At 53.4% G+C, this 22,820-nt stretch overlaps 11 protein-coding genes across 11 annotated transcripts; 7 read left to right on the top strand and 4 right to left on the bottom strand.

Annotated features, from left to right (window-relative positions):
* Positions 1–955: 955 nt before the first annotated feature.
* CC84DRAFT_1169587 (uncharacterized protein) lies at positions 956–2,757 on the top strand. Its single transcript, XM_018179696.1, has 2 exons — positions 956–2,588; positions 2,672–2,757. Exon 1 carries the CDS (start codon positions 1,257–1,259, stop codon positions 2,334–2,336), a length of 1,080 nt encoding a protein of 359 aa, XP_018029855.1. The 5' UTR covers positions 956–1,256; the 3' UTR covers positions 2,337–2,588; positions 2,672–2,757.
* Positions 2,758–2,910: 153 nt separating this feature from the next.
* On the top strand, positions 2,911–3,671 carry CC84DRAFT_1169588 (uncharacterized protein). Its single transcript, XM_018179697.1, has one exon. It carries the CDS (start codon positions 3,008–3,010, stop codon positions 3,467–3,469), a length of 462 nt encoding a protein of 153 aa, XP_018029856.1. The 5' UTR covers positions 2,911–3,007; the 3' UTR covers positions 3,470–3,671.
* Positions 3,672–6,245: 2,574 nt separating this feature from the next.
* Positions 6,246–8,114, bottom strand: CC84DRAFT_1104150 (aspartyl aminopeptidase; the record flags this gene model as incomplete). Its single annotated transcript, XM_018175043.1, has 2 exons — positions 6,246–6,988; positions 7,037–8,114. The coding sequence occupies 2 exons, from the start codon at positions 8,112–8,114 to the stop codon at positions 6,246–6,248; spliced, it is 1,821 nt and encodes a 606-aa protein (XP_018029857.1).
* Positions 8,115–8,399: 285 nt separating this feature from the next.
* On the bottom strand, positions 8,400–9,703 carry CC84DRAFT_405758 (uncharacterized protein). The gene is made up of 3 exons (XM_018186064.1): positions 9,557–9,703; positions 8,807–9,485; positions 8,400–8,758 (listed from the first exon to the last, which is right to left on the bottom strand). Exons 1-3 carry the CDS (start codon positions 9,612–9,614, stop codon positions 8,686–8,688), a joined length of 810 nt encoding a protein of 269 aa, XP_018029858.1. The 5' UTR covers positions 9,615–9,703; the 3' UTR covers positions 8,400–8,685.
* Positions 9,704–10,219: 516 nt separating this feature from the next.
* Positions 10,220–10,742, bottom strand: CC84DRAFT_407268 (uncharacterized protein). Its single transcript, XM_018186070.1, has 2 exons — positions 10,675–10,742; positions 10,220–10,602 (listed from the first exon to the last, which is right to left on the bottom strand). Exon 2 carries the CDS (start codon positions 10,532–10,534, stop codon positions 10,301–10,303), a length of 234 nt encoding a protein of 77 aa, XP_018029859.1. The 5' UTR covers positions 10,535–10,602; positions 10,675–10,742; the 3' UTR covers positions 10,220–10,300.
* Positions 10,743–11,431: 689 nt separating this feature from the next.
* CC84DRAFT_1104541 (IF4E-domain-containing protein) lies at positions 11,432–12,578 on the top strand (the record flags this gene model as incomplete). The annotated part of the gene is made up of 3 exons (XM_018175063.1): positions 11,432–11,469; positions 11,522–12,361; positions 12,410–12,578. 3 exons carry the CDS (start codon positions 11,432–11,434, stop codon positions 12,576–12,578), a joined length of 1,047 nt encoding a protein of 348 aa, XP_018029860.1.
* Positions 12,579–13,313: 735 nt separating this feature from the next.
* On the top strand, positions 13,314–15,310 carry CC84DRAFT_407345 (uncharacterized protein). Its single transcript, XM_018186071.1, has 5 exons — positions 13,314–13,574; positions 13,640–13,863; positions 13,922–13,988; positions 14,046–14,973; positions 15,026–15,310. The coding sequence occupies exons 1-5, from the start codon at positions 13,476–13,478 to the stop codon at positions 15,040–15,042; spliced, it is 1,335 nt and encodes a 444-aa protein (XP_018029861.1). The 5' UTR covers positions 13,314–13,475; the 3' UTR covers positions 15,043–15,310.
* On the top strand, positions 15,056–17,963 carry CC84DRAFT_405752 (cysteine proteinase). The gene has a single exon (XM_018186063.1). It carries the CDS (start codon positions 15,185–15,187, stop codon positions 17,681–17,683), a length of 2,499 nt encoding a protein of 832 aa, XP_018029862.1. The 5' UTR covers positions 15,056–15,184; the 3' UTR covers positions 17,684–17,963.
* A 281-nt stretch (positions 17,964–18,244) lies between these two features.
* CC84DRAFT_1210343 (PQ loop repeat protein) lies at positions 18,245–19,306 on the bottom strand (the record flags this gene model as incomplete). The annotated part of the gene is made up of 2 exons (XM_018182285.1): positions 19,133–19,306; positions 18,245–19,076 (listed from the first exon to the last, which is right to left on the bottom strand). The coding sequence occupies exons 1-2, from the start codon at positions 19,174–19,176 to the stop codon at positions 18,245–18,247; spliced, it is 876 nt and encodes a 291-aa protein (XP_018029863.1). The 5' UTR covers positions 19,177–19,306.
* A 154-nt stretch (positions 19,307–19,460) lies between these two features.
* Positions 19,461–20,663, top strand: CC84DRAFT_1169596 (uncharacterized protein). The gene is made up of 3 exons (XM_018179698.1): positions 19,461–19,596; positions 19,688–20,295; positions 20,363–20,663. Exons 2-3 carry the CDS (start codon positions 19,758–19,760, stop codon positions 20,482–20,484), a joined length of 660 nt encoding a protein of 219 aa, XP_018029864.1. The 5' UTR covers positions 19,461–19,596; positions 19,688–19,757; the 3' UTR covers positions 20,485–20,663.
* A 471-nt stretch (positions 20,664–21,134) lies between these two features.
* CC84DRAFT_1223160 (uncharacterized protein) lies at positions 21,135–22,558 on the top strand (the record flags this gene model as incomplete). The annotated part of the gene is made up of 2 exons (XM_018183466.1): positions 21,135–21,365; positions 22,316–22,558. The coding sequence occupies 2 exons, from the start codon at positions 21,135–21,137 to the stop codon at positions 22,556–22,558; spliced, it is 474 nt and encodes a 157-aa protein (XP_018029865.1).
* Between the last annotated feature and the right edge of the window lie 262 nt (positions 22,559–22,820).

The following is a 22,820-nucleotide window of genomic DNA, read 5'->3' on the forward strand; positions in this document are numbered from 1 at the left end:
GTTTGCGAGCCAAGGTCTCTGGCTGAACCCATGTAGTACTTCCTGCGGGCGGTGCAAAGCTTGCCGTCTCCATAACCCATACCCCGTGGTTGGGAACCGTTTACGTGGGGCTAATCCCGGATCTAGTAGCAATAAATTTCTAGTAATACTGTAAGAAAAGTCTTTCGACGGGTCTCATGGAGTCGAGCCAGTTCGGATTTGAATTACCAGCGATGATCGCCGACAAATAGACAACTCTGAGTCTGTTGACTACGCGTGGATTGGAAGTGTGCTTCGCCCACAAAGACTATGCTGACAGACAACGGTACAGTGGATCTCCGACAGAGGAGCATCCGAATACCCTGCTCTGTGAATAATCAAGACGCTACGCTCGCTTGGCAACACCATACCAAGAGCCAACCCTTATACTTCTGTTCATGAAACCAATGCTTCGCCCCTAGCGCTAATCTTGGACGGAAGTTGTTGCTGTTCGCCATCCTAAGTTGGAGTTCGTTGCGAGAGATGAGTATGCCTGAAAGTCTGCGCCTTTGTCCTAGAGGTTGTCACGAGGCTATAAAAGACACTAGAAACTTCGTACACTACCTTTCCACAGCCGAGTTGTTTTCCTCTTCTCTTGAAATGCCTTGTAATGCAATCTCTCTCGTCGTGGCACTCACTGCAGTGGCGCCCGTCTTCGCGTTTCACAACTTCAATCCTGATTTCCTGCCCAAGCATAGCGAGCTTGACGTATCGCCGTTATACAATGGACTCCCACCTGAAGGGATCGATCAATTGGCGCTAGGCTTCTATGCGACCCAAGCGATCACCGATCCAATAGAGCTCGAAGTTGAGGGTGATATACCACCTTGGGTTTCTGGATCACTATATCGGGGTGCACAGGCTACTTGGGACGTGGGCAACTTCACTTCGGAACACTGGTTTGATGGATTTTCGCGACAACATCGATTCGAGATCAAGAATGGTAAGGTCACTTACCGAAGCCGTAATGGAAGCGATGAGGTCCAAGATTGTGAGTCGTCTCTCGAGTCTTCGCGCGTCGTTACAGACCTAGCTTACACAAAGTAGTTGTTCGAGAGACCGGACTTTATCCCGGCGGAAGTTTCGGCAACGACCCATGCAAGTCAATCTTCGGTGCCTTCGAAGTGACATTTCGAGACAAGAGCGGCAACAAGGGCGATAGCGATAAGAACAGTGTAGCCATAGCGCATATCAAGAACTTCCCCGGCCTCGCACGCAACTCGACGAACTTTGGACCGATGGTGAATCTGGTAATAACAACCGACGGAGGCAACGCGTTGCAGCAGATTGATCCAGTCACGCTGGAGCCGATCGAGCTTTTCATATACGACGGCCCCAATTTCTCGAACCCAGGATCGACGTTCACGTCTGCGCATCCAGGCATTGGGCCGAACCATGAAGTCTACAATTACATCTTGGATTTCCAAGCAGATCCTCCTATTTATCAGGTCTTTGCCATCGAAGCCGATGGCCGAGGTCGTGTGCTAGCCAACATAACCGATGCGCCTCCGGCATACATTCATTCCGTGTCCAGTACTGAGAATTACGTGATCCAAATAATCTGGCAATCGGACCTTGGGCCTCCCCCAGAGGAGGGTGCACCTCTCCTCGATTTTATCCAGCCTTGGGATCCTGAGCGACGTACTCTCTTTTATGTGATTGACAAGAAGAACGGTGGTATCGTTGCAGAGTACACTGCACCGGCCTTCTTCGCGTTCCACGAGGTGAACTCTTTCGAAGACGGAGAAGATATCGTGATAGACCTCGCCGTCTTTCCCGACAATTCCTGGCTCGAGAATGCTCGGCTCGTGCACCTTCGCAAAGTCGGCCCAAACAATCCAAACATCGATATCGACTTGGCCGCCAGATTCCGCCGGTTCCGACTAGGGAACTTTCGCGACGCTCGGGAAGGCGACGATCTCGAAGCAAAGATCGAGCTTGAGATCCCATATGATATCGGAAACATTGAACTCCCACGCATCAACGACAATTACCACCATAAACCATATCGATATGCTTATGGCGTGCATACCGTGAAGCGTGGCTTCTTCGTCGACTCCATAGTCAAGATTGACATCGAGACGCAGACTACGACCCTTTGGGTTCCAGAAACCAATCATCTTCCCTCCGAGCCGATCTTCGTGCCTCGCCCGGGATGCGACGATGAGGATGACGGTGTCTTGTTGTCAGTAGCAATGAACTCGGCGACCAGCCGCAGCAATTTGGTCGTCATTGATGCAAAGTCCATGAAAGAGCTTGGAAGAGCAAAGATGCCTATCGCAATGGGATATGGCTTCCATGGACTTTGGGGAGCCTGAAGGAACTCTCATCTTGTGTTGGACGTCATCTCGCGAGAGGTCCTATCTCTCGGACCATCAGTCTGTGTTAATCACTTTGTATGTGCCCTGTAATTTGAAATCGATCTGAAAGGTAGATAAGCCGTGCCTTTCCATAGAGTGATTTGCCCGTCTATGTTCGCCCAAGTGTACAGGTCTAGTCCCGGCTTATTGCTACTGGGGATGCATCAGTGACCCTGGGAAAGACCCTGAGGATCACAGATAGCCGTTGGCCTGAATGAGCGTACAATTAGCATGGTTAGTGTGGGATCACACTTACCCGCAACAGGGAGCATTGCGAAGGAAGGCTGGCTCACACGTGAGGACGCAGCGGCTACTCCGAGCCCCTTTGTAGGGTTTTATGGCCATACCAACGGCTACCAGCACGCGTGCTGTGATGGGATAGGAATGCGAGGAGCTGAGGGGGGCCGCTTCCGCACGGATAAGCCGCCATTGTTGCATCCCGTTTCGCAATCCATCCCCAATTCGGTATAGCGCCCTCACTCTCTTCCACTAGCACTCGACCACGAACGGGCTATAACAATGTCTGGTTAGGCTCTACAATATTCAAACAAGGTCCTGAGTTGAGTGTAACTAGATTCTAGTTCGCATTTCCGATCGTACGAAAGGTATTCTATAAGATATCGCAAGAGATGGCCGCACCAGCTCCTGCCTGTCCAACAACGTCCTCCATCACGCAACACGATCCATTCACATCAATTCCTTCCTCCGACAACGCCCCGATGCTTCCTCTCTTCACCGTCCTGATATTCGGATTCCGTGCGCCCAACACCACCATTCAGGAATACAGAAACCACTACGACAATGTTCACGTCCCACTTGCGAAGTCATTGACTGGCGCCGCCTTCCCAATTTCACATACGCGTCACTATTTCGGCGAAAACGCAACCCTGGCAGCAATTTCAGCGCCTGTTCAATGGGACTCATTGGCGGTGCTGACATTCAAAGACGACACGCACGCGGGCACATTCAACTACCTCCTCAGCCAACCAGAAGCAGCAGCGAAGATACATGCGGATGAGAAGATATTCATGGCTGATGGCAGTCCGAAGATGGTAGTGATTGGAAAGGATACGTCGATCACGGAGCCATAGTTGACAGTCGAAAGACCTCGGGTTGCTACAGCAATGGTGCAGGACAAACGAGGAGAATCTGACGACAAGGGGGTGTACATCTCAGTGGTGGGACTTCTCCACGATATGTGATAGCGCAAACCCTGGTGTCTGCCCATTCTCGGGAGCTGCTATTATATCGATGGAGAGTGAAATGCTATCACAGCAATGACGACTATTATTTGCAAACACTAGTCATGCCACCAGAAATTACATTTTAAGATGATCTAGGTGTTGAGTCCTCCTGCGAAGGCACATATTTCTTAATCCTGGATATTTTGATTCTACGGGAAGCTTATTATCTCACTCCCTTCCACAAAGCTCTCATGTTTTCATGCTCATAGGTTTTGATCTCTGAATGCGTCCAGATGGGCGAGAGCGCACATTCTTCTTATCCCGTCGTTTTTGTGATTCGTGGAAGCAGCGAACACGAAATCTCCGACAGGCTATTTCTGTGTCTAAAGCTTATAGGCGGTAGTTATTTTGTTGTTTATTTCCATGCCTCCGTTTCTTTACGTTGTGTCACGGCCCTAGTTACAGACAGTCATCAGTCATGAAGAATCTTTTCACTGCATACGTAACGTACACAGAGCAAGGAGCAAACATCACTATGGTGATACAATTTTTATTTATTCGCACAGCCAATCCACATGAATCGATCTCCCGCACGCTTTTCGCTCTCACCTTACTTGCGAAGAAATGTTGCCTCAAAGCAAGAACATATAGATCGACACTGGCAGTTCTTGTAGTTTCACAGAAGAATGCACTCCTATGTAGGTTTTGGCTTCTGCTTTGGGCATCCAAAGAACACCTATGTGGCATCTTGATGTAAGATTCAAAGATCATGATAAACCACCATTGGCGATTTTTGTACTATGTGAAAGCAATCCACATCCAATCATTTTCCCATGTCTTGAATGTTCGCAAGTAACATCAAATGGGCTCCTCCTTTGATATGTGGAGACATACCTAGGGCGTCCGTGTAATTCACTTGATAGTATTTTGAGGTTCTCCAAGCATGAACACATGCCAGGGCTTTTCCGGACTGTATGCTCTTCGAAAGAAACCAAAATCTTGCTAGTGAACGTGAAAACCCATACGGTTATTCGCATCTTGCTTTCTAAGTCTTCGAGAGACGCGCATTTAATCTTCGTAGTGGAATTTTGTGTCCTCGTCACCGCCCTTGCCTTCATGGCCGATCCTTTTTCTAGTCCCTGTAAAGCTGCACATGAGGTCTTCCTGGAATCGGTTTGCCTTGCCGGAAGTAAATCATATGACCGTGGCAATAAAGTCTTTTGTACTTAGAAAGCACACATACGCCCTGGATGCATGATTTTTGGTCTTTCCCAGGCGCAACCTGGAAATAACGAGCGAGAGGGTCATGGTAATACCTGAGGCGCGAACATGCCATTTGAGAAGGCCCTTGAGGATCCCTAATCAACGCCGATACGCTGTTGGGATGCTAGTCTTCTAGTTGTTTCACGCGAACACATGGATTTCTCTTAGAATACTTTTGCTCACCTTCTAAAAGGAGCCCACATGGCTTCGAGTTTGTGAGATTTTGGGTCGCCCTCAGATGCGCACAGGTCTGCTCGGGTGGCCCATTTGGCCTTTCATCCCACCATGTACATTGTCTTATTTGTCTTGTCTTTTTAGACCTTCCCCTCACAATCACACACATGGCTTCTGGCAGCTTGAAATACAGTCCTCGCCCGAGAGACACCCATATAACACACCGCGGATGATCTTTTAGGCTCCGCAAGTTCCCGCACATGATTCTGCCCTGTCTGGACTATGGCACCTGCTACATCCCATTCACACATGTCACCGGCAGGGGGTTCAAGTCCTCCATCTCCCCGTCGCAGACTTGTACTTCTTGTTCCAGACATATTTAGTACCGTCCCCGCGATGCACATGGCTCTGAGACGTTTCCGTTTTTGGTCCCCCTCCTAAAGCAGAGAAGAATTCGAAAGCGTGCTCTCCCAGCCAGCGAAACCGCGGCCTTATATGCACACCCATCTGGCTGAAAGAGCGTGAGACGCAGTACTTCCGATCACCTGGGCGGCATTGGGCTGTGATGCTGCGCTTTGCCATGATATGTGTCGGAGAATGAGGGACGGGGGAATGCTCGTTGTCCATGTCGCTTTTGGTCCTACCGTTCCCCGGCCGCGCAAATGAAGGTGGCTTGTATGTTCTTGGCCACCACCCCAGCCACCACCTGCATATATCTCTTGGCTATCTTTGGTAATCTCTAGCTTTCTGCCCTAGACGGACACATGATGTTCTTTTGTAATGTTTTGGGTCTCCACGCCTAGCGAACCACATGATGGATAGGTCTGGTTGTTCTAGTCTTCCTCCTCGTCGCCGAGTTATGGGTCTTTGCGTTGTACGCTTGTAGTCCCTATTCCAGAGGAGAGAAGAGCGCAGATGTGTGTCCTTCCACCCAGCAGATAGCTCTGCTTATATACCTGCTGGACGGCGACGAGACGGCGCACTATGAAAGCCGCATTCGAAGCGCGTCATCGGACGATGACGAATAGCATGATCACGCCAACCAGATAGAGTCACTTGATTCTGAGATTGTCATTGCAATAATTGTAATAGTAGTTTCGGCGCTTCATGTGTAGTGACGCCTGTACCCATAACGCCTTCATCTCTACTCACTCGCTCGCTAGCACATCACTTCCCGCTCAGATACCCATCGTACCCAATGCTATCACCTCTATGCCTCACTGCTCCCTAGCATGCCCATGTCCTTCTACTCCTTGAACTCCGCATCCACACTCTCAAACCTCTCTAAGAAACTCTGAAACGTAAACACGCCCAGTCCAGGATCCAAGCTCCCCGTCGTCGCCCTAATAGAATGCATACTCAATTGCGGAATCCCGCAATCAATCGCTCGGATCCCCGTCGCGGCACTAAGCATCGGGCCCACAGTCCCTCCACTTCGGCTATCATTGCGGATCTGGAAGACCTGGAGCTTGGGATCCTGCTTGCGGGCGCCGACATCAGCGTCCACGCAGCGCTGGAGGATGGCGGTGGATACGGCGTCGGTGGTCATGTGGGCGTTGGGGTCTGCAGATACCGCAGGTCCGACGTTGAGACGCGGGGCGTGGTTCTCGAGGTACGCGTTCAGGAAGTTGGGGTTCACGGCGTGAATCACATCTGAGGAGACGAGGAAGGAATTTGCGTAGGTGCGGGAGACAAGAGAGCGGACGGAGGAGGAGGCGAAAGCGTCGACGATGCGCTCAACGACGGAGGGGAGGAAATTGCCGCGGGCACCTTGGCGGAGGAGCGAGCCGACTTCTTCGTCGTCGAAGAGGGCTACGAGCTTGATTTGCGAGGAGGAGGCGGTAGTTGTGTTCAGGAGGGCTTGTATGGCTGCCCAGGAGCAGAGCTTGTCGTCGATCCGGCCTGCGAAGATGAACTCTTTGCCAAGACCACCGAGCTGGGCCGGCTGGATGTCGAAGAGTTCGAGCTCCCAGTTGACGATGGTCGAGTCTGTTTGGTGTTAGTTGGTTCATGTAGGGTTGTTTTACGGTATCTTACAATCGCGGACACCGATCTCATCGCTGATCGCCTTAACAAGCCTCTCTGGCTGAGTCGCTGCGAATGTTCCCTCGCTCAGGATGGTGGACTTGAAGTCTCCTTGCTGATTAGTCTGGGCGGGGCTGCCAAGATCCGAATTATCTATGCCAACGATGGGCACCATCTGTGTTTCCTTGTTGAAAGGTCCTACAGCTGCAGCCCCGAAGTGCGGTGCTAGCGTAGGTACGCGGGCAATGGGCCAGTCCAGTTTCACCAGCTTCGTCACGATTTTTCCGTTCTCCTTGACCAGAACACGGCCACCAATGCCGAGATCGCGGTCCCACCATGTCTCGTTTAGACCCCCAGCATACGGAGCCACTCCAAGCTGTACGTAGCCTGCCTTGGTCCGCAAGTTGGACACAGGCTTCAGCTTGGCGGTCAGTGCGTCAATGTGCCCAGCGACGATAGCAGCACCATTTCCAGCCTTGTAGTCGTCACCAACAGAGAAGGCAATGATCGAGGAGCCATTGCGGTCAACATAGTATTTTCCGCCCTGCTTCAACTCCCAGTCATCACGCTCCGAAAGCTTCTTGTACCCCGCCTTCTCCAGGTCTTTCGCGACAGCGTCCACGGCATGGAAAATGGTCGGGTTCGCGGTCATGAAGTCGGTGAACGGCTTCGTGTATTTCTCAGGGCCCTCCTTCTCCCGCGCCGGCTCTTGCCTCTCGAAAGCCGGTATCTCGGGGATCTTCGGGGGCACAGGGGGCGGACTCTGCTGCTCCTGGGACGCCTCACAATCGTCGTTCAAATCGATTAGATTCGACGAGTAGGGCGCAGCAATGCTGTGCCTGTGGTTCTCTTGCAGCGCAGGCCTGCAAGCGGACCCATCGATGGGTTGCTCGCGCGGATCGGCGTGCAGCCTCGCCAGTCGCTGGGTTTGATACGCCTGCGCATGGACGAATGGGTTCCTCGGCCGGTGGGGAGCAGTCGTAGTTGTGAACGCGCGCGATAAGCTTGCGTGCCGCGGGGCGGGCGATGGCTCAGCGTAGAGGTCCGCGTTCGAGACGCTCTTGCGAAGAGCGGGGTGATTCTTGGTCATGTTCGCTCCCTGGTACAGCAGAGATGCGCAGGGTGTAGAATAGAAGGCTTAAAGGTGTGTGTGTGAAGGGAGTGAAGCTGAACAGGTGTCAGGCATGTCGTACGCAAGCTCCCATGTGGCGTTCTGTGGCGGTGCTTTTTGGCTCCTTCCTGATGCGGAGAGCATCCCCCATCCGCCCGCTAAACGCGTGATAACACCAATGCCCAGGTGGACCGCCGCTGAGACTATGATCGAGTAGCCGAGGGTACGACTGTATATTGCGGAGGTCGGAGCTCTGTTTGGATCTTATTATTCAACGAAGTGGTCACGAAGATCAAAACTGAAGGTAGTCAATCATCACCATCTTCCGCTTGCTAAATGAAGCTCAGTAGCATGTCACAGGGAAGTAATTCGAATCCGAATCATGTCCTTGATGGAACTAAGCTAGAACTTAAAGACTAAGCGAAGGTGGGTGTACTTGACGGCATCCCATGAACACCCTCACTCCATATTCTAACTCCTTCCAATGATGAGACGCTGGAAAACGCAGCTGGTATAATAAATCGTTAGGCCGTAAAGAGAGAGTCCGCCACTACTTGCCGTTAGGCATAGGCGGCACCTGACCAGCTTGGTCGTCCTCGTCCTCGTCCATAGCCTCGGGGTGTCTGCAAGCACGTCAGTAAAGCGCTCATTGATCAGATTTTCAGTCGTACCCAAGAAGATCCTTGACGTTCCTCATCTCGTAGTGCTTCTTCCGCAGCTGCTCGAATTTGATGTGCTTCTCCCGTTCCTCTGGGGTCAGGTGCGCCAACTCATCCCCGTCGTGGTGTCCGGCTTCTCCTGGAGCATCAGGCTCTACGATGACGCGTCTCTCACCCTCTGGAGTACGAGACTCGGCGGCTTCCAGCTCCGGCTCGCCCAAGTCAAAGTCGGGGATATCTTCCATCTTAGTCTTGGGCTTCTTGGGCTTGTCCAACTCGTCCACCTTGAGGTCCTCCGCGTTCAGCATCTCAACCTCCTCCTCGTCTTCGGCAGGATCGTATTGCTTGGCGTAGGGTGTCTTGGGCTCTGTGATTTTCATGGTGCTGTCCCGCTGTTGCTCGGTGAGGTACAGGTTGACCTCGTCCCACTTCAACTTGGGGCTGTTCTCGTCTGCCTGCACGCTGGTGCCAGACTGGCGGCGGGAGCCGGGACCGCGGGCGTTCGAGGATGAGCGACGGTGGGGGCCAGCATTGCGCAGAGTGTTCTCCAGGACGATTTCTTTCTCAGACAGCTCACGGCCGATGCCAGGTCGCTCGTTAGAAATTGTCTGGCCGAGCGGCGCTGGGGCCACCTCGCTCGTGGGAGACACAGAGGACTGTGCGCGGTACGAGCTCGAATTCTTGAGGATGCCTGCGCTGCTGTTGGCAACCTTGCTACACAGAAATGTCGCTACACAGAAGTGCGGGGTAGTAAAAGCTTACCCTTGGGCCGCTGAGGGTGTGACGAAGGCGAGTGGATCTCTGGCGAATGCTGCGTCATGTTGGTGGTGGTGTAGATGTAATGCAGGCGGAGTGTTCAGCACAGCGCGGTAGCTTCGCCGACACGTGGGCAGCGGTGGTGGGGTGAGCGGGCTCAGTCAGCTGCTTGCGGAGAGAATTCGCAGAAGCTATACGTGAAAGTAGGACCGATTATAAGAGTAGGATGGCGTGCGTTGGAGAATGTGGCAGTCGTGGTGGCGTGGTGCAATGGATGGAGGGGTTGGTTGGGTTGCCGTGGTGAAGAGCACAAGCCTACCACGAGAAAATGACGTATGTATGCCCGCGTTCTCTACATCCGAGGGAACAGCGGGCAGCTGCAGGAACGAAAGCTTATATGTGTTGTGCAGCTTACACCACGCGCACAATTACTGTCTTCTTAGAGGTATGGCTGCCTCGAGGCAGCTGCCAACGCTCGCATGTGAAGATGGGAGAGACAGCTCAGCCATTGCAGGTCGCTATGCGCGGATGCACGGCAAGGATGCCGATCAGTTGCTGTGCGACACCTGTCTCTCGCTTCCCCGCTGATCGGTCGTGTCCCAGTGCTTGAGGTGGATGGACACGGAAGGCGCCTGCATTTCACTACCGCAGGTGCTATTGACTGGGCCAAACTCCCTGCCTAAGGCGCATGCCGCGTCAACATGAATCTTCATATTAGGCGTCCCGTGTACACGTTGGAACGCTGGACACCTAGGCATGGCTGGCGGTGCTACGATAGTCCACGATGCCCAGGTGCGCGGCTAGCCACGAGCAGCCGCGAACACTGGTACATGCCCTGAGGCTCTGCCGACATGCTGCATAGTAGGTGTGGTGGCCAATACAGCCTGATGCACTTGCGAGTCTGCGCCGCCTGCGCCGCCTGCCTGTAGGCAAAAGCGTCCGTGGGACTGGTAACTTCGAGGCTGCATGATCCGTCTCAAACATCACGAGCTGTAGGCAAGATGTGGCTATGGAAATATTTGTGCCAAGGCGCACCACATTCACTGCAGTGTCTACGACATGAATCAGCAAAAGTCGCAAGCGCCCTGATCAACATCCTAGAATGTTCCTTGCTCAGACTTTGCCTTAGATCGTCAACATCAACCGAGGACACCGCCACGCGACAGTGTAGGTCCTGGCTGGCTCGGACTACCAGAAGTGATAGTCCAACAATGGACAGTCATCACGGAATGGTGGCTGGAGAAGCTTGCACTCACAAAGAGGGCTGCAAGACAGCCTCAGGCGCTGCCGCGTGACAAAGAATGTCCCTGCTTTTAGGTCATCACCGCATCATGGAAGCCGACAGGCGGCCCTCGTGATGATGGTTTTATAAGAGGGATGGCTCACTCTGGGCCAGCTTCGGAGTCGCCAGTCGAGTGGAAGGTGTCGACTGGCGATGATTTGAGTAGAAGGCCGTGCTGTAAAGAAGAGAAAGGAAAGCCGGCCGGTCGCGAGAGGATATTTTCTACGAAGCTCGGACCATTCCTCCCGTGACGCGCTCAAGCGCGCGTCAACTGGCTTGCTGTGGCTTGTGGGCGCCACAGAGCGGCCTACCCTCTCAAACGTTTTCATGTCTCCGGACAAGCACACCACTCACACATCGCAAGCTAGCACCCGTCCGATCTTCCTCCCATATACCTCTGCTTAATCCCGCATCTGCATAGTCGAGCCACATAGCTGCACCCGCCCAACTGCCCCCGCCGCCCCCGAGCTCCGCACCTCGCTGTCGCTTCTGGCCGTTGGCCCGCCGCACCTGCCGCTTGTTCGCTCCTTTAGACCACCAAGCTTCCTGCAGAGCCAGCGTGCCTCGCATTGTTCCTGTTGTAGTATCAGTAATTGCCAATGGATAGCAGAGACAACCTATGGACCCGCCGATCCAAGTGCGTTCCCCGCAACCCCCGCCATGTGGTTAGAGACTGACGCTTTGGGAAGCAGCAGCAAGCTCTCACTTTCCATGAACAGCGGTGATGGAAAGCCCGATCCCCCGCAACGCACCTTCTCTGCGACCAAGCGCTTTGGCGATACGTCATCTCACGGCGGCCGCAACCCGTTCAATGCTCTTTCGCCCATAACCGCTGGCGGCCTCGCTTCCCCCACCACCTCTGGCCAGACCGCGTTTGGTCTTGGGTCAGGCGCATTTGCTTCGTTTGGCTCTGCGAACAAGACGCCCAAAACACCCGGCACCGCCTTCGATTTCAAAGCCGCGACAATGGGCGGAGGCGCACCGGTGACCCCCAGTGAGAAGAAGGATAAGCCAGCGGGCAAGGCAGTGAACAGCGCCCGAAAGGAGTCGCTGTCCACCACTGCCTCGGAAGAGGCACCTGTCTCGTCCGCACCCTTAGACTTCAATGTGCCATGGCCGCTCAAGTACACTTGGGTGATCTGGTACCGCCCGCCCACGCCCAAAAACTCGGACTACGAAAAGTCAACCAAGGCGTTGTGTCGCATGAGCTCGGTGCAAGAATTCTGGAAGGTCTTCGTTCATCTAAAACGCCCATCTACACTACCCACCGTATCCGACTATCATTTCTTTAAAGAGGGTATTCGTCCCGTGTGGGAGGACGATGAGAACAAGCGCGGCGGCAAGTGGATCATGCGCTTGAAGAAGGGTGTGGCCGATCGTTACTGGGAGGAGCTGCTCATGGCAATGACGGGGGGCGAGTTCATGGAGGCGACGGAAGAAGTGTGTGGCTTTGTGCTCAGCGTGCGGAGCGGTGAAGACGTCTTTAGCATTTGGACAAAGAACGACGGCGGCCGAAACATCAAGATCCGGTAAGTCTTGCTGATTTCTCGCACGTTGATCACCGTTAACAATGACAGCGAAACCGTCAAGCGCGTCCTCAACCTCCCCGAAGGCACCATCATCACCTGGCGCAGCCATGATGAGAGCATCGCCCAACGGACGGCCATCGACCAAGCACGCCAGGACAAGGGCCATCAGGAGAAGCGGAGACCCAACACCAGCACCACCGAAGAATCGTCAAAGTAACAGACGGCTTTGCAGCTATGTCTCCTTTCGCTCTCATACCGTCATTCTGTTAGCATTGCGTGGCTCCTTCCTAGGCTTCTTGGGATAGCGTGCTTCGTTTGGTTACCTAGCATTGTTTCATGGCGGTCCTCTCTCGCCTCGCACGTCTCTCATTAGTTGGCGCGAGGCGGACTCTGACGACTGCATGCTTTCTTTTCTTGAGATTCTGTATTCTACATACCCGTTATAGGGCTTGGGTAGCGTCTGGTGCTATGGTTGGTTTAGGTACAAGGAGTGCTGCACTGCAGGTACTTATGTTACAAACGGAACGCACGAACGGAGCTCGACTCCCATTTCCTCGCCTGAGCAGGTGATGGCCATGAATTCTACAGCGCTTTGCGCCCATGTCTCATGTGATATGCGTGAATCTGTGTGATCCGTGTGATATGGGCGTTTTGCTTGATCAGGGGCATCATAAATGCAGAACTGGCGTTTCGGTGAGCAGGTCCAATCCGCAACTAAACGCGCAGCTGCGCGAGGGGTCTTCGCTTGTTGGAAAGGTCAGAGCAGTGCATACAAATCGACAATCAGGACATATTCTTTCGGTACCAAAGATTAGTTGCATAGCACTCGAACCTCAGCTGAGGTTTCGAGGAGTGAGCTTGAAGGCAATTGTAAGGGCTTGTTTCATAATAAGACTGTCCGTCGCTCCTGTGCGATGATGATGATGCCCGCGAACGCGAAAGCTCGGACCTCTCCGAGCACCACACAAAGTCGATGACCTGCGTCAAACGGGCGCCTTCACTTGGGCGTTCCCGCCGCGCAAATGGCTTCCTTAAATCTTTTACCTACACCTCTCTTACTCCCTCAAACCCGCGGATACTCGCCCCCGCCCGTCGTGCCACACGCTAGCATGCCATGTTGAACTCGCTCAAGTCTACCCTCACCGAGACAGCGAACAGTATCTCTGGCTTTGTCGGGGGATTATCCAATGTCGCAGCTCCAGCAGCCCAGACTGTGCGTGTAGCCCCGCGCGCGCGTCAAACTTTGACGCTGGAGACCTGAGCTGACCGTACGAGAAGCAGACAAACGATGCCGCCGAGCCTGACCGCACCCGCACACCTGCAACACCCCGCTCTCCTGCAACCACCTCTCGCCATAGTCTCGGTGCAATAGATCTTATCTCTCCCACGCGGCAGAAAGTCCAACCTTCATCCCTCCGACACAATCATATCACGAACCTACCCATATCCAACGGTGTTCGCAATAGTGCCGCGGGCGTGGGATCTACCTCTGGGAAGTCTAGGTATGACCTGGCTTTAGATGTGTAGTCATGGAAGATTCAAGAGTTGACGGAACAATAGTGGATCCAAAGCTACACCCTTGCCGGACCCTCGATTTCATTTCGTGCAGAAGAACGGCATGCCGAAGGTGCGTATACGTTTTATTCGCGCTTTCGCAAGGCAGAACTATGCTGACGACCAATAGCCTGGTGCGAGCCACGCTCCACAGCCCAAAAACACCTTAAGCCAGCAAATTTACCATCCAACCAGTGGCGGCCACAAGACGTACGGCCACTCAAACCGCCAAGGCAGTTTCTCCCTGGGTTTCTTGGATGACGAACAACTCGACAATCGCCCTACCAAGAAACGAAGGACAGATACTGAACCCTCAGATGCGATAAGTGTATATGACGAAGGCGAAATCCAAGAGACAAGGCCCGAAGATCAAACACCTCGACCTGTCTCTCGCCGCAGCGCTGGCAGCGGATCCATTATCTTGTCAGGCGCAAAAGATCCTCGGAGCGAGTTTGATAGAGCATATTCCGTAGTCGGTTCTCGCCGCAAGAAAGCACGCAATTCGACCAGCCACGGCAATTCAGGATTCATCAACGGTGGAGCGCAGTCGGCAATACTTATTGATGATGACGATGTACCTGATGGTGGCGCAAACCCCAGGAAATTACAGCTATTGAAATTTCAGCAAGGTGTCGAACGACCGAGAGCTGAGGAAAGCGGATACCAAGCGCACGAAATAACTTCGCGACATTTTGCGCCCAAGATGAATCACTCTACCCTCCCTCCAGGCGCCCCGACGCAGAGGGTGGTCAGAAGATCTAACAATCTTCGCGACGGCTTCAGGGGAGGTTCCTTGTCTGATACGTCTGCCCGTGATCGCTGGCCAATACGGTGGATCAGAGCGCATGATTTCAGAGAAAGTCACGAGGAGCTCTTCTTAGATTCGAGAGTCTTAAACGAGTATCGCATTACAGGCTCCGATCGAAATGACGTCAAATACGAGCTCAGGTTCAAGGACGTCCGCATCGCGCAAACGGATGATCAGTCGCGCATTCGATTGGTTGGTTCCACGAGCACCGCCAATAATGTTCAATATATTGTGGATCTGGAGTTCGAGGATAAGCAAAATCTTGCTACCTTTTCACAAGCGCTTTCTAACTCAATATCCACAAGGCAAGTCGTGGTGAAAACAGAGTAAGTGGAAACGATTCTTCCAACCCAATTATCCCCGAAATCCCGTCTATCATGCATACATAATACGAGTCACACACGCTTCGACCTTACTTAATACAATTTCCGAGTTATATTAACTGCTACAATAGGGATTTCATGAAGAAGATCTTCGAAAAACCACTGGCTGCTACCTCACAATCCCAGAATACGGGGCAGTCACCTAGCGGGCAAAATCAAGTGCAACAAGGATCAAACGTTGCCAATACGAAGCCCAGGCTATCGGACAATTTGGGCGCTGTGGGCTCGAAGATCTCTTCGAGCGCCGCGAAAGCCCCTGTTCGAGCCGAAACCCGCCGACTATCAGACCGCCCAGTGAGAAATACACGGGCGTCCCAGCCGCTCACTGTAGACTTGGGAGACTTTGAGGACCTGCCTGAGGTCGAGAGATTTTCGGAGATACACGGTCTGGGTCCTCCCTGGAAGAAGTCACTCAACTACAATTCCGGACGACGCCGTGCGGTAGTTGACTTCCAGGATCTAGAGCGTCTTGATGATGGTCAATTTCTCAACGACCAGCTCATTGATTTCTATCTCCTATATCTATTCGACCAAGCCAACGTTCCTCGCGACAAGGTCTACCTTTTCAACACCCACTTTTTTACTACACTAACACGCAAGGTACCAGGCCAGAAGGGCACGTTCAACTACCAGGGTGTCGCAAGGTGGACAGCCAAGGAAGATATCTTTGGCTACGACTACATTGTCGTGCCCATCAACCAAGATATCCATTGGTACCTCGCGATCATCTGCAATGTGTCCAACATTGCTCGCACCCCGGCAATCGCGGATCCCCCAAAGAGCGACAAAATCGGCTCGGCGGCCGCACAAGACCCGGACAGCGAGCCATCAGGACATGAGGCTAAGGTTGAAGATTTTCAGTCGATACCAGCGCCCGCACTAGTTGACCAGCCTTCCGAATCTTCGACATCACATGCTGCGATTGAAGTGGTGGATCCGGATGATTCGGACCTCAACCTGGTTGATCCACGCGCAACTGGCCCGGACCATGCCCTGACTGCACCGAGCGGTAGCAGCAGTGTGGCGGAGTCACCTGCTGCGGAGACTGCACAGATGAAGAAACTGACTCTTAGCGATAGCAGGCCGGAATCCGTCTTGCTTAGCAGCACCTCGTCTGCTGGACCCAAGAAGCCCAGACGCAAACTCGGGCCTCCACCCAAAAAGCGAGATCCGAATGAGCCCGTCATCATTGTGCTAGACTCGCTTGGTGGCAGTGCCAAAAGCGCCGCTATGCGGGTTCTCAAAGATTACATGACTGAAGAGGGCAAAGAGAAGCGTGGTATGGACGTAGTTATCCCTGGTAATGTTGTTTACGCCAAAGAGGGCCAGATCCCACAGCAGCAAAACTTTGTCGATTGTGGTATATATCTCCTGGGATACGCGCAGCAGTTCTTTACAGACCCGGACCTCTTCAAAAAACGGCTTCTTTCGAATGAAATGCAGGTCGACGCCCACTGGCAGGATATGACGATGTCATCGATCCGCGCTGGCATGCGAGATATCCTTCAAAGGCTATATAGAGAGCAAGAGGCAGAGCGTGAGAAGGCGAAGAAGGCGAAGAAACAGGAAAAGAAAGCAAGGCCGGATACCACTGTGGACGCTGCAAAGAATCACGTGGAGCAGAAGGCAACGGTTGTCAAGCAGGCAGATGCGCCGACTTTGACAGGAGATGCGAAGAAAACCACGCCCACTCCAGAAACGACCAACAAAGTGAAGCTTTCTACTTTGTCAAACGCCGAGCCGCCTCCCATGCTTGGTCCGCCGTTCGAGCCTCGGTCTTCTCCAAAGCGCGATAGGTCTTGCTCCTCGAAAAGCTTGCCAGCACCCACTCAGACGGACGCCGTACTCATTACCAAGAAGCAGGGAACACCTGCAACCGATGGTCAGAACGCTTCCCCCAATACCAATGGGCCTCGCAGGAGCGGAAGCCCGGTGGTCTTAATCCAATCACCGGCAAAGAAGTCCCCAAAGCGGCCACGGGAACTGATCCTGGTTGGGTACAGTCAAGAGGAGACGACCAAGAAGAAGGCACGGACCGCTCCCGAATCGCCAATAGACTTCTTGGATGGTGACCCACGGATAGTCGGTTTACGTTCACCGGACCCAAAGGCTAGAGTTCTCCCCAAACGCTGCGAGGAAGCTTCGACACCTGTAAGGGGAAGCTCTCGCGATCCCATCCAGCTCGACGAGTCACAAGAAGCGCCGATGTCGAGCGAGGATGCTCCTCAGAGTGCCAAGCGTAATTCTCAGAGACCTGATTTCATCATCAAGAGTCCCACGAGCGCAAAGGATACCAGACTTCCACCACCACGGCGGCGCCAGCAGCACATGTCTTCCCCTGCGAGGACCAATGTCCAACGCAGCTCTCCTATACAGCGAAGGAGGGAGACAAGGGCTGCGAATGAATCTCCTGACCCAATCATCGACCTTGACGACTTTGACGCGGTCCCGCAGCGCATTCAGAGCCATGTCCACAGCTCTCGATCGAACCGGTCCAAGTGGAGGCTTGCGCAATTTGACGAAGACGTGCCCGAGAAGACAATCGAGGTCCCGGAAACGCCGCCACATGACGGGTGAGGTGCATCGTTTACGAAGGTAATGCCCATCAAGCGATGCGTATCACCAGGCGTACGTGCGAGTCAGTTCACTGACGATGACTTCTACTTGTAATGTACCGACCAAAGCGCGATATTGCTAGAGCCGCAGTCCTTACGCCTTTGCTTTGACATGGAGCATATCTCGACTTCCCCAGTATCTCATCTTCCTATCTTTTATCTTAGCATGGTGATAGGCATGGCTATGGCGTCTTGTTATTTTACATATGCATGTATGATTGACGACTCTGCAGTCGAAATCCATCCAGGCGAGGCATTCTGGTATGACAGACGGAGGGGAGTTGAGGTGGTTATCTAAATGCGATGGCAAGGTGCGGGCGATCTTCTAGCGGCAGTGTCGATAGCCAGTGGAACGCTTCTCCCCCTAGGAGCGGCCCTTTATTAGAGGTAATGCATGCAAGTATAACTGTCTTGAGGGTTAAGGCAATGTGTCACCATTCGAGTCTAGATGTAATCTTTTGCACCTCGTCTAATCATAAACATAGATTCATCCCTTCCGTCTCTCCTCCGTCTCGCCATCTTATCATATCCCCCTCCTCTCCCAACTGCCCGCCCCATCCCCAAGATCGATTCCCGCCCCTATCGTCCCCTTCTCCCCATAGCCGGGCGCGCCCTTCAGCATCTCGAACGTGTCGCCCGCGCGCTCCGGCGGCGGACTCCTGAGCTCCTTCTCTCCCGCCGCCGCCACGCCCTCAGGCCCATCGCGCCACACGAACCACTGCAGCCCCAGCCCCAAGTCGCACGTCGCCTGGAAAATGCCGCACAGTTTGAACGCCCAGGGGACCTCACCGGCGGCGCTTGCAAAGAAGAACCACATCTTGAAGGTGTCGCCGACAATCCAGTTTGCGATGACGGAGGGGCGGAAGCCGCGGCAGCCGCGGCGCTGGTAGTTGGCGAAGAGCTGGGGGAGCGGGAGGGTGGCCTCAACGGTGAGCGCGATGACGCCGAGGACGTCGGTGTAGGGGATAAACAGGCTGGTCGAGGAGAGCAGGACGTGCAGCACCAGCAAGGCGAGTGTGAAGTAGCTCACGAACGCCCAGTACGGGCGCGTCGGGCGCCACTGCCAGAAGTCGTAGGGGCGTTTTCGGGCGGCGGCGGGCTGGAACGGGAGGTGCGTGGTAGGCGCCACGCGGTTCGTGAGGGCGACGTGCAGGAGGACGGTGTGCACGAGTACCATGAGGAGGGCCTGCACGAGTAAGGACGTGCTGAAGTGCGCGCCGAACCAGTAGAAGATCTTGAGGATGGAGGCGACGAGCATGATGAGCGGGATGTCGAGGGAGAAGCCGGCCGAGGAGCGCGTGCGGTGGATGGAGTAGATTTGGTCGGCATAGCTGGTTATGGGGCTCGTGGCGATGCTGGGGGGTATGTTAGGTGTGTATGGTCGGGGAAATTGGGAGAGGAGGGGACGGACAAGATGGGCGCGATGGACGTGACGATGGCGTTGACGAAGCCCATGGCGGCGGTGTCGTCCTCTGCGCACACCACGTGAATGTAGGAAGACAAGCGGTGCAATGCGCAGGGCGAGAATCCCTCCAGACGAGATTCTCGTGCACACGCGCGGGCGGGAGCGCGGGAAATTGGGCTTGTTTATTTGGCGGTCGAAAAGGAGCCGCGCCGTGCCGATCGCCATGCTAAGCTTCGGTGCAGTAGCGTGCAGTAGTGCCCGTCCAGGGCCAGCGATAAGGGCTTATCGGCTATGGTGGGGAGCGTGGTTGGCGGTGGTTAACCATCTCGGCTTCACCTTCACCACCTTCACTCTCACTGTCTATAGTCTTACTGCACGCAATTAACTTATTTGTTTACCCACACTCTGTGCATTGTTGTCTCGCTTACCTAGGTCACAAACACATTCTTGAAGAAGCAGCTTTCCAAAACGTAAGATTAAATCCCCTTCACGGCAGTGTTCCACACGGGCGTACCGGACTCAGGACCCCACCATCCTTCCTTCATGCCAACATGCTTCCAGGTATTATCGGGTACCTGAAAGATTCGATATAGACTATAGCGGATTAGACTACGAGTTGGCCCACGACGCAATGGCCAGTTCTCACACTGCATTCTTCTACGGCACGCTCATGGCCCCGCCTGTCCTCCATCGTGTGATATGGGGCCAGTCCACTCCGCCCACCCCCGCCCACGCGTCTCTCCTGCACATCCGCCCCGCCATCTTGCACGCCCACCAGCGCCGCCAGGTCCGCCACGCAGACTACCCTGCCGTGCTTCCATCCTCACCGTCCTCCTCCGTCCGCGGCACACTCGTGACGGGCCTCACAGACGGCGACATCTGGCGGCTCGATATATTTGAGGGCGACATGTACGAACGGCGGAAAGTGCGCGTGCGCGTGCTTGAGCAAAAGGATAGCAAGGCCGACGAAGGCGAGGGTGGCATGGGCGACCTCACTGCAAAAGAAGAGGACAACGTTGAGGGCGATGAGGTTGAGGCGGAGACGTACATCTGGGTCGCGCCGGCATCGCATCTGGAGGACGAGGAGTGGGACTTTCGCGAGTTTGTGCGGGACAAGATGAAGCGGTGGGTTGGGCGCGAGGCGGCTGAGATGGACGAGGGGTTTCAGGGTAGGCAGTCGATTAACGGTGAACCTATTGAGGGTTTGGATCTGTTTAGAGTGCTGATGACGTTCAGATGTCGACGATGCGGTTGCCGCGGGCAAGGATCCTACAGGCGGGAGGGGCGCGAATGGGAGCATTACGAGGCAGTTGGAGAAGGGGGGGAAGACGGAGGAGGCGCTGGGTGCGGCAGTCTAGGAATTTGGTGTGAGACAGCATCCGCGCTATGGGGGAACGAAGATATGGATATACCCTTGTACATACAACTTTTTGTGGTGCATGCAAAGAGTACGATTAGTAGCTTCAAAGGTTTCATTGACAATGGATGGCAAGCGCTTGCCATACTAATGTAAGGCCGGCGAATCCTTATAGCTGGGTCAGATGTCGCAGTCCCCAGATGTCATGGGGAAGACATCTCAATGGATACTTCAATGCTGATCTCTAGAACCTATGACTATCGATTGAACTTGAATCCCCTTGTTGCGTGTGCTCAAGGAGATTTTCTCGATTTGATTGACTTTCAAGCTTCGTCTCTCCTCATGACGCGATGTTCTCAGTCTCTTCAACTCATCCAGAGTATACTTGCAGGATTCGAAAGACATGCTTAGCTTGTAGTTGCATTTTCTCACAAGTAAAATTGCCTGAGTATTGCCGACAATCAATTACACCAAGAGATTTTCATTCGTTTGCGTTCCGCTTCTATAGTCACGTCGTTAGCTCTCTTGGGTCGCTGGCAAACGCCTCCGCGCCAACTACAGGATCCAGGCAACCATCACCCTCAGTGTACCTCACAGTACCGTGTGCTGAAATAACAAATCACTCGCCCGTGCAACCCACTACCTCGAACGATGTCCGACCCCAGGCTCAAAGCCGAGCTCTACCAAATGATCCGCACCGAACTCAAAACCATCCGCATCCCCGTCATGAAGAAGGTAGCAGACGAGCTTGAAACCACGTTCGATGACTGGTATCTCAAGGTTTTCTCACTGTCATCAGAGGTCAATACCGGCGATGATGCGAAAATGGTAGAGGAGATCAGGAAAGCTGAGGCTGCCGTGGAGAAGTATGAGAAGGTGATGGTAAATGCGGCGCCGAAGTTGAGGCAGTGGAAAAAGATGCTGGAGAAGTAGGGGATGCCTGAGGGCCCGGCGGGGGTGTGAGAGGTTGTGGGTAGGATACTTTTAGAATTGCGGTTTCTTTCTGCCTGAGGTGATGGATCATGGTCATCGTGGTTATACCGAATTCTTAGTCTAGCGGGGTCCAGTAGATAGCTGGTACAGACCTCATGGGTATAGTGGATATAGAACGTACCATAGCGTTGCAGATCAGCTTCTGTATGCTGTTCCAGCTTATTATCGGCCACGGTTATTCTCTACCTGCCGCTGGTATATAGCATTGAAAAACAGTGACTGAACGAGAGAATCTGTTGTATCAGTAGCATATGGGCAGCCCTCAGATCATCTCCGGGACCATAGGAAATTCGCTACATTCCCAACAAGGTCTACTGTCACGCGCCCATACGACCTTTACGATGACACTGTGAACAAATTCCCAGAGTTAGTCAACAAAGTCATCGACGAGATTATTCGCTCCGAGTGCTTGTCCCAAGACTTTGACCGAGAACGATCGCGACACATACTCAAACTCTGCGATGTTGCTGGAGACCAACGTGTGACTTACTATCTAAATGGAGGCCATGGTATATTTGACGATCCTCTGCTTGTTGCAGCTATTTTTCTCAACAAGAAGGACCTAGGGGAAAGTCTTCTGGCACGTCGCAAGGACTTCGCAAGCCAGGAGCCGTTTCTGGGAAATGCCGTTGCTCGCCGCAGTGTCTATCGAAGACGTCGACTTATTAAAGAGACTGGTACAAGTCGGGGTCTCATAGATATGGAGCAAAGTGCTAATAGTAGGGTATCCTGCCATTCAATGCGTAGTTCAAATATCAAGAGCTCCAGACAATGTGTGATGTTCTTTGGAACGGAGAATTTAGAAGAATGTCTGGTACGACAACGGCGACGCTGTATAGTTGGCCATTGAGCTTGACAAATTCGATGTTGCGATTGCGATTCTGGGGACCGACTATGACAACTATCCGCACCCTGCTCGTGCACAAAGTCCCTTCATGTGCATCACTCTGTTCCTCGCTTCCAAGAAAAGACAGCTTGATGCCGTAAGGAAGATCTTAGAGACTGATGGATACTTCAAGGGCACATGTTGGACTGGCTCTAGGCGAACAGAGCTCCCGCGCAGGGCCTGTAAGGAGGTCTAGAGGTACTACTTCAAATGATACTGGAGCCGAGCTTGATAAGCTTTGCTCCGTGAAGCTAAAGAGCTAAAGCGGATGTAGGTTTTGAGCTCGTGCATTGCATCATAGGAGCTGCGCAGCGAGACAGTATCGGATTTCTTGATGCAGTAGCTCTTCACGGCTTCTCTCTTGACGATGAACAGTATTACGCTCGTTCGGATTGTCCGCTGCCGATAGTAGCAGCAAAAGCTTTCCACCACACAAACACTGTTTACGTGATGCTGAA

This window comes from Paraphaeosphaeria sporulosa, assembly GCF_001642045.1.
Source record: "Paraphaeosphaeria sporulosa strain AP3s5-JAC2a unplaced genomic scaffold CC84scaffold_15, whole genome shotgun sequence".
Lineage (NCBI taxonomy): Eukaryota > Fungi > Ascomycota > Dothideomycetes > Pleosporales > Didymosphaeriaceae > Paraphaeosphaeria > Paraphaeosphaeria sporulosa.